Below are 17,500 nucleotides of genomic sequence, written 5' to 3' on the forward strand. Positions count from 1 at the left end.
GCTTGCTTAAATATTCATGTGGCTTTTAAATTTCCTTTTTTCCTAGAGTGGTCCTTTTGTGTTGTACCTGGGTGTGGCAAGTAGATCTGATGGCTATAACAGCTTCTATTTCATGCAAACGGTTAGTGGAATCATTTCATTCATCAAAAGAAAATGTGGATGTAAACTTGGCTTGGATAGAACTACGAAAACAAACATGAATTGAAGAGAAATAAACATCATGATTATTCTTGCATATACTGTACAGTGGTAGTGAATCCAGTACGTACAAGTTAAAGTTTTCTTCATTAGGTTATCAGTCTTAACATTTGTGTCACTGTTTTCTTTCTATTAATATGTCTTTATCTGACATTAGTGTTTAGGAACAGACGACCAGGAAGTAAAAGAACTTTACAAAGGAGTCATGCGACTGAGGATTAGGCCTTATGCCAGGAGACATCCAGAATTCAGGCTTGTATCTGAATACATTGCTAACCAGAGCCTCTTAGAGGACTCTCAGTCATTGGCAAACTTGGCAAGAAGAGGAAGAAGCATAATAGATGGAAAGGTTCTTTATCTTGTTGGATGTCCCCTTTCAGAGTTTTGGTAAGTGAGAAAGTACACTACAGTACTGTATATATGGTACTTTTTATAATGGAATAAATTTTATTGTAGAATTTTCTTTTACATCATTACTTTGGCATTAACTTTATATTTTTACTTTACTTTCTCAATACATATATTGGTTACAGGACAAGTTTTTAATAGTTCAGCCTGACTGTGGGCTATTTTACTAGATAAACATTTGAATTTTACAATGTTATCTTTGTTACTATATTTTCATATGATTTTAAAACGTGTCATCAAACAGTAAATATTCAGCCGGGAGCAGCGACTGGGTGATTCCTGATGAGATGCTTCTTTTTGAGGCAGAGAAAGTTGTTCGTAGAAGGAAGATGTCCAGCACCCGTAGGATATCAAGGTGAGTTTCCAAATTACAACTGAAGTGTTTATTATGAGTATTTGACAATTAAAATGAAATAGTCCACTAAAAACAGTACTATTTCAGAAGCCAGGAAATTAGAGTTCAGTTATTTCTATAATGAGCAAAAGATTCTTTTAAGTTTGCTACCACCAATAGTTTTCATGATGCATATGATTCCTTTTGAGTAACTACAAAATTTTGTAATGCATGAAGTAAATAAACATGGTTGCATTTGCTGTTACATTTCACTCCCATATCGGGTCAAGTTTTTGTGGTTTATGGAATCAAGTGACTACCATGACTTTGTAGTCTCCAAATGCTGTAAAGTAATGTCAGTATTTTTTGTAGTTCACTATTGCTTGTTACCTTCTCACAATGGACCGTTTTTGTTAATGTGAAGAACATATAAATTCCAAAGAAATGCAACACTTCCCATTCTTACAATCAGCATTTTTCTGTGCTAGATATAAAAAAAAATCAACTGACCTTATCTCGCTCCAATCTAGTGGAGGTAGAAGGTAACAAAGCCATCCAATAACTTTGGGAATATTGTACTGATAAAATTATTTTGAGAATAGGTACATTTACTGGTTATGTGAAGACTTATTGACTTTACAAATGTTCTTATAAATAATAGCTTTTGTAAATTTGAAATGTTTTATATTTTATCCAGGCTTAGAGTCCCTGCTTCATCTGCTGAAGAGGAATATTCAATGAAGAATCTCCACTACATGCGCAGACGCCATGGACGTTGATGGTACCTTCTTCATTTTGTAGGGATTTATAGACAGATCTTTTGAAAGAGGTGTACAGTAGACTGTAAGTGTAGATATTGAGTTTATAGATACTCCATACAGGTGCAGTGTAAATAGATTTTTAATGTATGTATATATACTACATGTGTGGAGTAATGTGTCTTGAATAGAAATGATTAGTACTGTACCTGTATCTAGAGTGAGAAAAGTCTGTAATGTAGTCTTGGAAGGAATTGTACAGTATTTGAACAACTGATTAGAGTAACATATAGCATAGGGATCAGCAAAATATGATTGTTAATATTGCTATGCTGTGACATTTTTAGTTAAACCTAAGTTTCGCAAACATCAAGTAAGATATTTTTTCCACAGATATTGCACTGTAGTCACAACATTACTGTTGTGTTTACAGGCAGTCCCTGGGTTACGACAGGGGTTCCGTTCTTGAGACGCGTCGTAAGCTGAAAATTGTCGTAAGCCGAACATCGTAAAAAATCCTAAGAAAACCTTACTTTTAATGCTTTGGGTACTTTGAAAACTATGTAAACTGCATTCTTATTGCATTTTTCATCAAAAAAACCTTCAAATATTGATTATTTTGCATTTTTGGTGTCATATTTCATCTGCCAGATAAGCGTTGTAGCCGTCGTAACCCTGGAACATGCATCGTAACCCTGGAAATAATGTCTGATGAATATAATTGAGAAGCACCTTAACCTCGGAACGTTGTAACATGAACCCGTCGTAACCCGGGGACTGCCTGTATAAGAATACCTTTTCTGAAACCAGTAGGTTCAGGTAACTATGCAAATTGCAGCCAAAGAAAAAATCCTTTAGAATTATTCATCACTTGATTTAAACAGCACATTTTTTTTTACCACACAAGCAAGTTCGTCTCTTAAGGTAAAACAAAATGATCTTGTCAACAAAATCACTTTTATTTGAACCCACCAAATGAATAAAAATGTAATATACAAACCAGCTATACATGACTACTGCCCGACTAGGTCACGTGACTTCAGGAGAAATCTTGGGGCACCACAGATGCTGTCCTTTCTGATCATCTTTGAGCTATCAAACTTTCTCAGCCAAAAATTGAATTTACTTATAATGGACTCTTAGACATGGTTACAGCCAAACTTGAATTTGCTCTTTACAGACTATTGGACATTGTTACAGCTGAAATTGAATTTAGTTTTTAATGAAATATTCAACATAGTTGCAGTCAAAAATACACACTGCAATGTGTATATTTTGACATAGTTTGTAAAACCAAAATTGATATTAGTCAGAGCATACTGATAAAATATTGTAACATAAAAATTGTTGAACTAGTGTTTGTATACTATATGGTTATTTACTGCATATGTTGAAAAACCATTTGCAAATGTTCTCAAAGAATGTCTTATTAAATATTCTGTAAAAACACTATTACATGATACCTTAGTGAAATCTGCTGTTTTGTAAATTTATGTAGTACGTATATGTTTCAAGTCCAAGCAATCTTGTTTTGGCTGAGTTAGTGTGTTAACCACAAGAGTTCAAAAAGTGACCAGTGTCTGGGTGCCTTAAACTAGGGTACAAAATGACTTTTTTTTTATGTGTTGGATGAATACACACCATTTTCAGGTCACAGGCCAGACCCCCATGTCATTCGTCAGAAAGACATCAACCTTTTGTCATACATGTGTGTACTATGTATACAAGACACAGGTCCTTTGTAGAGATAACATATTGCATTAAACTATAATTTTTCATGTTTGGTATACACAAATATAAAACATTACCATGATATATATGGTATATATATGTATATCAATAAATGATTTTTTTATACAAAAAGTAAACCTATATCTCTTGTAGATTTACAATTTTTTTTTAATTTACAATATAATTCATGCTTATAGTTTGACACATGAAAGCTTATGAAGATTTTATACATATAGTAATTGTCATGACTTATTATTGTTTTTGTAAACAATGTAAATAAGTGACATTTAACAAATTTTTCTCATTGGGTGTGGAAAACCAGCAAGACTTACATTTAATCTGTGTTTTCACTTATCCACTGTAATCTCCCTTTCTTTGAGACTTGCTAAACTAGATCAGACATTTAGTTCTCTTCTCTATCTCTAATGGACACTTTTCTAATTACTGCAGTCTCATGGTAACTCATTTGAATGTTGGCAGATACATTTACTTGGAATCACTTTTTTATTTTGGATACATTTGACACTTGTTTTTAGTCACAAAGTTAATCATTTGAATGCTGGCCAGCGCACACTCACACACTAATAGGAATTACGTACTTATATGCACAAACTTATCTTGAAGCATTCCACTCTTATTCTATTTGGCCAGATAATTAAGTAATTACGCATTACTCAACAATTTAATACTCTTGCAAAATCAACACAGGCATTACAATCTGTTCCATGACTGTTTTACTTCTCAAAAAATGGAGATTATGTAAATGCTTATTGTTTATACATACTGTCCCATTGTCATACACAAAGACTTCACATTTACTATATATAAATGCCACTGTCACAGTATATATCACCACTTTCAGCAAACAACATCATTCCTAAATGTTGTGGAGTAGTTAATTTTCAGGTTTATACATACGGTACTTGAAAAATTCCTCAAGAATTTTGACACTTGATCTCAACTTTGTAGATTTGTGTTTTGGAGGGTCCTCATTTTGTTTTATCACAGCTTGCACAAGGCCACATTGAAATTTAGAGAAAATCTTCTTTAAAGTCGAATTTGGTTCTGATACTTTACGTTGGCTAGTTTCTGTCTATTTCTTTTGTGATGGCTATATGAACACAATAATAAGGGAAACCTAATTCTTCGCTCTAATAGTACGTAACATATTTACAGTATTGCTGTACCACTACTTTACAGAATTATTTGGTCCTTGGTTTCACTGTAGTTAGGACTAATACAACTGGTCCCTTGACTGTCCCCAAGACACTCTACAACTGCGAAGACTGGTTGGACGAGTTCTCTTTGGTGCTGTTGCTTCTGCTAGTTCTGCCTCGACCCCGGGCTCTGTTGCTTGGGGCAGGGAACTCTGGGAAGAAGCCCTCTGCATTAATCGCACCGGTGCCGAGGCTGGGCAGGGTCACGCTGGATCGCGGGATGTTTTATTTTCACTTCTGTCAATGTCTAAAGCTGGAGCCGACCCAAGACGTAGCTGCTTCCTGACGTGTCGAGCAACACTCTGAGTCATACTAATCGGAGGAAGAGTGACACTCGAAGATGGCCTCTGTGGCTGCAGAGATGCCAAAGGGGGCATTGATGAGGGAGGTGAGGCCTGTGTTGGAGGTAAGGAGAAGGTTGAACTCCTTCGAGTTGGACTCTGAGGACCTTTGATACCCCTGACTCCACCTCCCCCTCCAATTGACCTTTGTAGTCGTGATGGGATGGTACTCGCTCCTCCACCAAGTCTGGCACCTCGCCATGACCCTGCTTCTCCGTCTTCTGATCCAAGGCTCTTTGGCCCCGAGGATTCCAGCGAGTCCAAAGATCCCACGGACGAACGAGAATTTCTGGAAGGAGGTCGCGCACCGGTTGTAGTTGTTGTTACAGCAGTGCTGGAGCGATTGTTAGATGCCCGATTAGAGGGGGCCCGGCTTCTAACAGTTCGAAGAGCCGTGCTGTATACCCTAAGATCCTTCACTTGGGCCCGAAGACGAGCCACTTCTCCCTTCAAGTCAGAAACCCTTCTCTCTCCTGCTTCCAGCTGCTGCTGGAGTTGTAGTTCACGCCACCGGTTCTGTTCGTGTTCGTCTTCGCGTAACTTCTGCTGTTCTGCAAGCTGTTCCTCCAGTTGTTTCACACGGGAAGTTCGTTCCTCTAAAAGCCTGTTGAGTTCTGCTACTTTTGCCCTCCATGTGTCCTCTTCCGTTAAAGTAACATGTCGTAGGTGGGCCTCAAACTGCAGATCTGAAAGAATTTAAATAAAATGTTAATTTGTTTATGAAAAAAAGCAGAAATGCTAACTTAAATCTCAACATATAGGAGTAAAATAATAAAATAGATATGTTTTAGGATTGATGAAAGAAAATGTTAATGGTATCTAAAAGATTTTTGATATTTAAGGATAAGTTGAGATTGAAGGATAAGTTATTTGACCAAATAATTATGTTATATCTGTACCTAATGGAGAAATAAAAAAGCATTATAGTAAAACAGTGTTTTTATGCATATTGAGCTCATATTTAAAGAAACGTGGTGCAACTTATCGTACTTTATGTGCTGATGAAACTAAACCCTGCATGAAAAATATGCTCTCAAACAGAATTTACAGCTCACAAAATACTGAACTGATTTATTTTCTTCAAACCAGATAGTATATCAAGATATTTAGCAATAAAATACGTCTGTTGTTAGTTAAGCTTTGAACATATGCAAATGGCAGTGCGATCAGTTCACCTGACGGGATGTAATGTAGGCATTACAAAATGTTCTTTGCAGCGTCCCTATGGCCCCTAGCTGCAACCTCTTTCATTCCTGATACTGTACCTCCATTCATATTATCTTTCTTCCTTCTTCTTATCCACCCTCTCCTAACAATTATTTCATAGTGCAACTGCTTTGAGGTTTTCCTCCTGTTACTACACCTTTCAAACCTACCTACTCTCAATTTCCTTTCCAGCGTTGAGTGACCTCTTAGGCCTAAACTCTATATTCCATTCCATTCTACAAAGTGAACAGAGATGGGTATTAAGTTTAAATCTCAGATATCTGGAGCGAGTAAGTATAATCATAATGAGACTGCTTCTTTACTTATTATAATCGCTGCTTTTCTTTAATGTAAATAACGAGACAAGAGTTAATTACGGGTATTAAGGTAATAAAAGTACTTTAAATTACACATATCTATATTGACGAGTTAGTGAATTCCACGTTTTGGGTATTTTAGAGAAGAAGCAAAGTGGCAAATCACCCTTTTGTTTACACTTTGCCGCAGGGGATGTGTTCCTTATATTACTTTTATAAATATAAATTAATAATACATTTAAAAATAAATATTTAACCGTTTTATGCTGGCAGAGGGTTTAATTAAGGAGTATGGTACTGATTACTGTATAAATTTAGGCACATAAACGTCAAATTACGTAAAGTGGATTATTCATCTATGTGTAATTATTTTAAGAGTACAGTTTTATGACATTGAACGGTTCCTGCGAAATTGTTAATAATAAAAAAGTGGCTGTTGTTGCCTGGCGATCGTCACTTATCCTTGAACTTTGTTTTTTTTTTTTATTGTGTTCTTATGACTGAATTTCGTGTTTTAAATCTCGTGAAGGTGTTCCATACAAAAAAAAACACCGTTATTTAAACTTTATAATATCTACAAAGCCAAGGCCAAATGGAAAGCCGGATTTCATATATTAAGCGCCGTAACTTTAATAGTCTACCCAGATGTACCTAGTTTATCCTAGGGCCTCCATGAGTCGGACATTGAAGTTTGTTTAAGAATATTTACCGTCAGGCTACAGCGTCATTTTGAATGTTTTACTGATGCTGGTAAGAATAAAGAGAATTACCTACTAACCCACTAATCTGTATACCTATTAAGCTACTAGGCCGGATACCTACCTATAGGTAGTTACTTAGGTACCTAGTAGGCTAGGTATCTCTACTCGATTTTTTATCTTTCGAATCTTAATAGGGTATGCCTACCGATGAAACTAAGCTTAAATCAAAGGTTGTTAAATTTACTAAGAGGCTTATTACCTATCTCATTATGAGACCCGCCTAAAGTACTATCCCGTAACTACTAGGGCCTAGGTTATGTATTGTCATAGTAGGCTTGTGGCAGGCAGGTTTTACTAGCAAATTTTGGATAATGACGATTTTTCCCATCTGGATTTGTTACGATAATTCATACAGTTAATAACAGCTAGCGAAAAGTAAATAAAGAAATGAATAAACACTAAGTTGACAAGTATTAGGTAAAGGGTTAACCTATTGATGAAGTCTACCTCAAGCAAAGGCGTCAGTATCTTTCAAGATAAGGAGTCGGACGTGCATTGTGAGTCGTGCTTTAACCAAAAAAAAAAAAAAAAAAAAAAAAAAACTTGTTTCGATGACCGTTTCTTTCTTGTGCCTGCTGTGCTATTGAATTCTCTCCTATATCATGTGTGTTTTGGTGTCCTATAATCTGAATCTCCCTCTTTTACAAGGGAAGTTGGTCATTTATAAACTTTCAATCCAATGAGACAAGTGCGCCTCTTTGGCGTTACATCCCATTATGACTTTTCCTTCCCATTATGGCCTTTCCTTCCATTCTCTCTGTTTATCCTTCCATTCTTTCAGTTTATCCTTTCATTCTTTCTGTTTATCCTTCCATTCTTTCTGTTGAGCCTTTCATTCTCTCTGTTAATCCTTCCATTCTTAAAATAAGTACAGAATCTGGTTCACTTTTTAAAGAAGAAAATGACAAAATGTCCAAAAATCAGGTTAGAGTTGAGGGATTTTGAGAATGGTCCCACATTTATAAGTTAGCTCTGATAAGGTCTATATGTAAGGGTGGGGTCCTTGCTACAAGGCTTCCAAGTAAAATACGATTTTCTGTGGCCTTCAGTCTCACTACAGTAATTGCCCGTGTTCATTAGCGGTATGGATGACACCCACTCGCAAATGATGTGTTTCACGGTTGGCAGCCGGAATAGAAAAATAGATTTAGGAGGCCATAAGTAAGTTTTTAGCCTCAAACAAAGGACCACTGAGCTCTTAAGAGTACAAGACAGTTATATTTCATCTTGAACATTAAAGTTTTATGTTGGGTTTTGCTTTTAGTCGTAGCGCATTTCTTTAAGCTATATTTATTACTCAAATGATTTTCCAAATCAGTTTATATTCTTAAGAAGAGCAGGAAGTTCAGCTGTCAATTGTCTGGTATTAGGTAGTGACTGGATAAGGCAAACGTCATAGTATACTGTACGTACTTTATATAATTGACTGAAAAGTCACGTTGTAACCTTAAAATTAGGTAGTTACGCTCCTAAAATGAACAGTCACGTTGCAATCTTAAAATTAGTTACGTTCCTAACATAAACAAGATAACAACATTGCTGAACACTCCTAACATATGAACAAAGCAATGCGCAATGCAACCTCGGTTATATTGTGTTTTGCATTCTCTCACACTCGCCCAAATTGCAAGTTTAATAAACAATTTACGAACAAGTTTAATGACAGGTGCAACATTGATTAATTCGCCTAGAGTGTAAGGGACAGTACAGTCATGTGTAATGTCATTGAGAGCTTTTACGTGTTGAGTTTAGTTCTCTGAAGCTCGCTCTCAGTGTGACCAGATCGATGAGGACAGCGAGTTACTTGTGGCTGTTATAAATGATTGCTTGGTGAAGTCGTCGTGGTGATATGTTGCCATTCTTTTTCGTCTTCTTCTTCTTCTTCTTTCTTGAGTTACGAGCCTAGTGACCTTCGCGCCATTACGTACTGATTGTGGTTTACCGAAGGACATTTCTTACTATTTTCTCCTTTGTTATTGGCTGTGAATTATAGATCGTCTTTGTTTTGTTGGTGTCGTGAGTGGTTATTGTAGAAGGATGGCACATTCTCGGTCTATTTAATGTCTTATCTTTTATTGCTTATTTAAGCCTATTTAAACCATATTGCACTTGGTTTTGAAAGTACGTATTTTTTAATATGTAATGTATTCTTCATTTCGCTGAGAGAGAGAGAGAGAGAGAGAGAGAGAGAGAGAGAGAGAGAGAGAGGGGGGCGGGGGGGTGTTACTTCATATTCTCTCTCTCTCTCTCTCTCTCTCCTCTCATCTCTCTCTCTCTCTCTCTATACTCTATTATATATATATCTATTCTATATATATATATATATATATATATATATATATATATATATATATATATATATATATAAATGCTAGTGGTTAAACCCAAGGTCTTTAGCCTACGTGATACATCGTCACGCCCAGCAGAGAATATATATATGTACTCGTATAGTCTACTTCCGAGTAACTGTAGCATAACTTCAGACACCTATACTAAACCTTCCCTCCCGGAGTCTCTTGTGGAAATAAACGTTTCCTGTGTGAGAAAGTATAGTTGTTTCATCTCTCTCTCTCAGTGTATTTTCCAGGAATTGTTGTTGCTCTGCTCCTAAAGTTTAGCGTAGCGTAAATGAGTCGGGGTTTAGTTCGTCTCGTCTCTCCGCACGAATTCCGCGAGTAATTGTCCGTTGCACTTACGTAAGTTTCTTGTTGGATTACATGGATCTCTCTCTCTCTCTCTCTCTCTCTCTCTCTCTCTCTCTCTCACAATATAAGAACATTTTTTAACTAGTAGTTTCCAGCATCTTCGTAAGACACATAGGCCTAATTGTCTTCTCCGTCATGCGCACTTTATGAACATTTTCACTTTTTTCATTCCATGAGTTTCCAACAGTTACGATAGACCTATAGGCCTAATCGTCTTCTTATCCGTCTAATACATTTCCCAAACAAACTTTCGCGCTCCGCTGCACTAATAAATTCACTCGTCGTCATTTACTCATACAATGTATTCCAACGGCTGCACCTTTCATTCACGAAGTCACAGCTGACTGATGGATGTCATCAGCGCGCAATTGAATAGGAAAGTGGGACGGCTCTTGATCCATGATGGGAACGTATTGATTGGGCCACATTTTCGTATTCATGCGAATGGTGAATGGGCTGGTGATGCTGCTGCTGCCGAGGAGAGAGAGAGAGAGAGAGAGAGAGAGAGAGAGAGAGAGAGAGAGAGAGAGAGAATGCTAAATGCAGTCTGCTACAAATCTGACAAGGCTTACAAAAATACGAGAGATAAATTAGACCTATATTTGTATTATCGTCTTGCGATTGGGGAGAGAGAGAGAGAGTTGAGTCTCTACTACAAATTTGACAAGGGCTCAGAAATACGCTTGAGAAATTAGACCTAACATCCGTATCATCGCCACTACCTGACTGTATAGCTTATAGTACTAAGACCAAGGTCTAACAAGACCTTCATCAACAACACGAGAGTCTTTTTCGACAAAGACTAATGTCCAATTCTTTATTTCCTTGGCTCTGGAAACATTTTTGTTGCTCGGGAATTGTGTGGGGAAGAAGAGTGAGGAGTAAGAAATGAGGAAAATGAGAGGAGTGAGGGTTTAAGTAATATAGGCTGAGGTAAGATGGGAAACGAGGAATCGGTGCTAGGCAAATTGTGCTATGAATAAATCTTAGAAGAATGTCCTATAAACGCGAATTAAATTTAGTGGTGTATATATATATATATATATATATATATATATATATATATAATATATATATATATATATATGTATATAAATAAAAAAAATAAAAAATTATATATATATATATAATATTATATAATATATATATTGGCGATTAAATCCTAGTCCTATCATATGTCTATAGGCCTATTATTTAAAACTGATTTTGGTCATAATTTTAATGTGGCTATATATATATATATATATATATATATATATATATATATATATTATATATATATATATGTAAAACTTACACAGTGTAAGTAAACCACATTAAAACTGACACGAATAATCACTAGTGATAAAAACAATTAGGCCTATAGACTTATAAGACTAGTTTGAACCCTCCCAAAAGATAATGCCTCAGTGTTACATCTTTATTCGAAAGACATATCTGAGCCATTTGTGGCTCATTTAATGATGAACGGCTCTGTTACGTAACACTCCTTCTTCTTTGTGAGAAGACCTTACGTAACAATGGTGTGTGTTTTTTGAAGGCATGACCGTAACGCTTTTTTTATATATATCTCTCTCTTTGGCGTGTAATGATGGATGTTAAGATTTGCTGTTGCGTTGGTTATGTATTGCGCATGCGTCGATATACATACAGACATCATACATACATATATACACAAATCGGTGATACATTAAGCATAAACATACACACACAAGCACCCGTATTACACTAGTCATACACACACAACAATACCAACACCTACACTTATTGTACACCTCAGCCCACACTACTTGAAATATGACCGTAAATTAATGATTCAATACATTTAAAAACACAGGCCTTCTTTGCGATGTGAATCTAACAAATTCCTTATATTACATTTACATCATACTAACTGATTAAATACGTATTAGTGTATATATATATATATATATATATATATATATATATATATATATTATATATATATATATATATATATATATATATATATATATATATATATCACGGGCTCTTGTTTTTACAGCGGTCCGTGTGAAAACAGGTGAATTGTTGTCTTAATCTGATTACCATATTAATGTTAATTAATTTTATTTAAGTGTATTTTATTTATAAGCTTTCTTACAAATGTGAAAAAATATATTTATTTATTTATATTGAATCTTTTAGTAATAATCGGTGTTATATAGATTTGAAAATAATGTTAGCATATTGATTTTGTGAACTGGTTAATGCTTTCCCAATAAATTTAAAGATTCATATTTACGTGAAACAGAGATATCAAAATTAATTTCAGTTAGACCTACTAGATCAATTTCAGTTAAGCCTACGAGATAAATGTGCAAATAAAAATATGATAGTCTAGCTTTTTAAACTTACATGTTGGAATACAGGGGTACATAGGCCTATAACTTACCTACACAGAGAGAGAGAGAGAGAGAGAGAGAGAGATACTAACCATCGCACCGCTTCTGCAGCTGTTTAATTTGCAGGTGTAGTCCCGAAAGCACTGCTTCATGCTCCGCCTGTAGGAATCTTATGGCTTCGTGCGCGTTGCCTCCAACCCTGAGGAATGGTACAAAAAAAGATTAAAACTTGAACATGGCGTTTGGTGTCCTTTCTACTCTTTGGAATTAGTACTAATGCTGCTTTTACTGCTGTTAGTGTTGCTGTTATTACTGCTATTACAGCTGTTGTTAGTTATTATTACCGCTTTTGCAACTGGTGTTACTGTTATGTTGGATAGGCCTAGGGGTTTAAACGTATAGCCGATTGGTTTATTACTTTTTCGTGTTCCATGTTCAAAGTTAAAGTTTGCTGATGGCGTGTGATATCATTTTTGTTTTTTTGGATTTTTTATTATTACTGCAGCTTTCACTGCAGTTAGTGCCATTAATACTGCTTTTAGAACTTAAACATTTTTAAATTGACTAGGCCTATGACGTTTAGACTTATAAAACTTTTTAGCCTTCCCTGTTCAGGTTGATTGTTGATGATGGCGTTTGGTGTCCTTTTTATTTTTGGGAATTTGTAATATGTCGCTTTTGCCGCTGTTAGTGCTGCTGTTTTGGCTAGGCCTATTATAGAAGGTTCAGACCTACTTCAGCCGTTTTGGTACCTGCTTTTTCATGTGCCCTGTTCGACTTCAATGAATTTTGACGGCTACTATATTTTCTACTTAAGTTTGTCAGTTTGTGGTTAGAGTTTACTGCGATTTTGAGAACTTGTTATATATTTTATCTTGTTGAAAGTAGTATGAGAAGTTGTTAGCTATGTATTTTATTTCTGAAAAGTAGTAATTTCTTATTAATTCCGTCAAAAGTACGGGAGTTAATCCTCTATGCCATACGTTTTTAGAAAAGTTAATTTTCAATGTATTTGTCAAAAGAAGTTAATCTCTGTTACATATATCATAAGTCAAAAACATTTACCCTCGTATATTTCGATGACAAAATGAGTCTTATTTCAAATAGATTGTTTTTATTGTCCAAGAAAATAATTGAGTTTCCCTGCCATAGCCAAGCAGTTAACCTAACTACTACCAGACTCTCTCTCTCTCTCTCTCTCTCCAGCCACCTTTTCTCAGTTATTCTCTCTCCTTTCATAGCTACTTCTTCCACAAGTTGATCCTCTCTCTCTCTCACCTGTAGGAGGTAGCCGCGTTCTTGGAAGGACTGTTTTCCTTCTGGTGGCGGTTCCTGTCGGGCTTCAGGTCCTTCCTGGGCAGGTCTAAGGAGGACAGGTCCCTCCCCAGCTGCGTCTCCGTCGCGAACACGCTCCCGCAAGCCATAGCTGTCGGAGAAAGGAATTTAAAAAATTGTTAATCAAAGACGAAAAGTAATTTGCATTGGTCTAGGGATATTGCGCGCACACGAGGTCTCTGCTTCTCTGTGCTTTATGTAGGAGAGAGAGAGAGAGAGAGAGAGGAGAGAGAGAGAGAGAGAGAGAGAGAGAGAGAAGGAGAGAGACGAATAATATAAGAAAGCAGCTGGGAAATTGCCTTTGTTCTTGCAACGAGAGAGAGAGAGAGAGAGAGAGAGAGAGAGAGAGAAAGCGCGTATGCAACCAGTTGAAACAAAGGCAGCACCACCAGCACCTCCGTAGTTCGTAGCTAGTCTCAACCTATCCTACCCCTTCCGATCCCTCCCTCCCCCTTCAACCCCCTCTAACCCCATCCTAAACCCTCCATTTCCCACCCCCCCTTCCCCCCCCTTCTCACCCCCCCCCCCTTATCCACCTTTCCTCTCCTATCCCAGCAACCATTCTGGCTCCGTACCACTTCTTCCTTTTCTCATCTCCCTCCCTACCACGCTCCTTCCTCTCTCTCCCTCCCTCCCTCCCTGACATCTGTAACGCACCTTTCTCTACCCTGAGAGAAAAAACTCTCTCTCTCTCTCTCTCTCTCTCTCTCTCTCAGTGGACTCAAGACGAAGGGCATCAGCTTCCTCGAGACTAGACCGATAGGAAGTGGATTCCCCTCCGATACCTTCCCTCCGTAGGGGCGAAAGTCGCCCGTGCGTTTTATTAAAGTATGCAAGGTCGTATGCGAAGGCTTCTCCATTACAAACAAGGTCCTCTGAGAGAGAGAGAGAGAGAGAGAGAGAGAGAGAGAGAGAGAGAGAGAGAGAGAGAGAGAGAGAGAGAGAGAGAGAGAGACCTTGCTTACAAACACGTCCTTCGCCGGACTAAAGGCATGTGGTGGTGGTGGGAACTCTCTTTTATTGTGCTTAGCGCGATTTCCTCAAAGGGATAACTTGATTTGATTGTTTTTTGTGTTTGTGCGCGTGTAAGAGGGTGTATGTGTGCGTGTGCTTGTGTAGGAGGGTGTAAAGAATGTATTCAAACAATGGCCATTGTGTGATGTCCTTATTTGAGGCTTATTTTATTGAAAAAGGAGAAGAAAACGCCATCAAAGAAAACGGCTACTTTGTGTGATCTAGACCGTTATGTTGCAGACTGGAAAGGAAGCCCATTGAGAGAGAGAGAGAGAGAGAGAGAGAGAGGAGAGAGAGAGAGAGAGAGAGAGAGAGAGAGAGTCATTGCTCTACTGGAGTGTTGTAATGTTATGGAGATGAGATTCATTACATATTTGGGGTTTTTTCGGCCGAAACGTAAAGCGATATCCTTCTTGAGAGAGAGAGAAGGAGATGACAAGGTGATGACCTAGACTCATAGCGAGTCTTTCCTTCCTAGACATAACAAAAAACAAAAAAACAAAAAATGGTATCCTTCTGTAGGCCTATTCTTTTCTGGGTCTTTACTAGTCTTTTTAATTAACGTAGTCAAGATTGGCTTTCATAGCAACGTTCCTCGTATGGTTTTCTGAACTACTCATCCCCCCCTTGAGGAAAAGGGGGGAAGGGGCGGTGTCTAGCCGGCGTGCATGCCAATGCCCCTCTTGCCTTCGTACCCCGTTATAACAAACCCCCCTCCCCAAACCCTCCCCCAACCCACAAAGACACACCCACCTTCAGGCAACAACAGGTATACCAAAGAAGTGCCCCACTCGTATGTAATGTTTCATGTGGGTATTGGGGTACAGCAGTCCTGGGCGTAGTGACGTTCATGAGGTGGGTATGTATTAGGGGAAACGTTTTTAAGTTGTATATTAAAACATTTTTCTGAGTATACTGGAATATACTGTCAAAAGTATGTTTGTCAAAGTATATTACCAAAATGACCCCATTTTAGGCCTAATGTATGGAAAACGTTTTTAGAATATATTTTGAATGAGGACGTTTCAATGCATTACAGGAAACAAACAAAGTCTCTGAAAACATTTTTCGATAACGAAGAGAGTTATAGGATTTTTATATACGACATAGGCCAACATTCACTAGGCCTATGTCCTTATAGCGTGGGCGTAGGAAAACTAACTGTAATATATTTCCCCCCCAAAAATGGGAAAGGTCCTTCGTAACCTTTGAAGGCTGTTTATACTATAGTGCATAAATGGACTGGAGAGAGAGAGAGAGAGAGAGAGAGAGAGAGAGAGAGAGAGAGAGAGAGACTTGATCTCACTAGGTAGAGAAAGAAAGACATTGCTGACTGCCGCCACCTCACCTTACACCCAAGAGCCTCCTCCTTCCTCCTCCTCCCCCTCCTCCCCTTTCTCCTCCTCCTCCCCCCAAGACGAGTTCGTGGGTTCTGATTCCAGACTTTAATATATCTATATATATATATATATATATATATATATATATATAGGATAATATATATAATATATATATATATATATATCTCTCTCTCTGAATCCCTAGACTGAACTGTAATCTTGCCTAGCACATGGTATGCTCTCTCTCTCTCTATCTCTCTCTCTCTCTCTCTCTCTCTCTCTCGTCCTGAATTATGTTGATTTCCGTCATCGAAGTCTCGCGTGATTCTTCATTTTGTTGACCTAAATATTTTTCTCTTGTGTTTATTTATTTTTTTGTGTGTGTACGATTGTGTTGTGGTTGTTTATGTTTTTGTTGTTGCTGTTGTTGTTATTGTTGTTGTCTTTGTTACAATTTTGTTTTTGTTGACATTGCTTTTGTCTTTGTTAGTGTGTTCGGGGATCTGAGTACGATTGGATGAAAAATAATATAAAATGATATAAGGAAAATGATAGAGAAAGTCGAGAGTAGAAGAAATTGCCTACGATTTAGGCCTAACTCTACCAAGCCCTTTTTTTTTGGGGGGGGGGAAGGGAAGGGGAAGGGAGCAGTAACCAGTGCTTACAGTTTGCCTTGCAGATGACAACGGAGATGTTGCTCTAGCTTTAAGCTATACGTTGTCTCGAATTGTCTGAGTCAATGTTGTTGAACCTAAGTTCATAGAATTAGTGTGGAGCCTGAGTCATAGTACTAAGTGTTGGCACAATGTTTTGGAGCCTGATTCATAGTATTGTGTTTTGGTACTATGCTTTGGAGCCTGAGTCATAGTACTGTACTATGTTTTGGAACCGGAGTCATAGTACTGTACTATGCTTTGGAGCCGGAGTCATAGTACTGTACTACCATGTTTTGGATTCTAGGTCATAGTACTGTACTATGTTTTAGTACAATGTTTTGGAGCCTGATTCTCATAGTACTGTGTTTTGGTACTATGCTTTGGAGACTGGGTCACACTGTACCATGTTTTGGCACAATGTTTTAGAGCCTGGTTCATAGTACCGCAATATGTTTTGGTACAATGCTTTGGAGCCTGATTCATAGTACCTGTGTTTTGGTACAATGTTTTTGAACCTGAGTCATAGTACTGTACTATGTTTTGGCACAATGCTTTGGAGCCTGATTCATAGTACCGTGTTTTGGTACTATGCTTTGGCAGCTGGGGCATAGTACTATGTTTTGGTGCTTGATTCATAGTACTATGTTTTGATACTATTCTTTGGAGCCCCTAAAACTGACTTGAGTTCCGGGCTTGGGTCATTTTTGACTTGAGTAAGAACGCAGTTAAGTGGGCTTATCTGCAGCTGATAAAACAAGAGATAAAGTCCTCCGAAGGTGAAGATGGCGGGGAGGTAGATGAGTGAGTTATTGC

At 37.5% G+C, this 17,500-nt stretch overlaps 1 protein-coding gene and 1 pseudogene across 2 annotated transcripts in view; one reads left to right on the forward strand and one right to left on the reverse strand.

Annotated features, from left to right (window-relative positions):
- The window catches only part of LOC135203470 (protein O-linked-mannose beta-1,2-N-acetylglucosaminyltransferase 1-like), a 32,603-nt pseudogene extending 30,775 nt beyond the window's left edge, over positions 1–1,828 (forward strand).
- An 810-nt stretch (positions 1,829–2,638) lies between these two features.
- The window catches only part of LOC135203768 (uncharacterized), a 90,709-nt gene continuing 75,847 nt past the window's right edge, over positions 2,639–17,500 (reverse strand). For both annotated transcript variants that reach the window (XM_064233730.1, XM_064233729.1), the window contains exons 2-4: positions 13,621–13,768; positions 12,435–12,541; positions 2,639–5,673 (exon numbers count right to left, since the gene is read on the reverse strand). In XM_064233730.1, the coding sequence (XP_064089800.1) occupies positions 4,850–5,673; positions 12,435–12,541; positions 13,621–13,766 (1,077 nt within the window). In that variant the 5' untranslated portion in view covers positions 13,767–13,768 and the 3' untranslated portion in view covers positions 2,639–4,849. The remainder of the gene's footprint in view (positions 5,674–12,434; positions 12,542–13,620; positions 13,769–17,500) is intronic.

Source organism: Macrobrachium nipponense, chromosome 36 (genome assembly GCF_015104395.2).
Source record: "Macrobrachium nipponense isolate FS-2020 chromosome 36, ASM1510439v2, whole genome shotgun sequence".
NCBI classification, from domain to species: Eukaryota; Metazoa; Arthropoda; class Malacostraca; order Decapoda; family Palaemonidae; genus Macrobrachium; species Macrobrachium nipponense.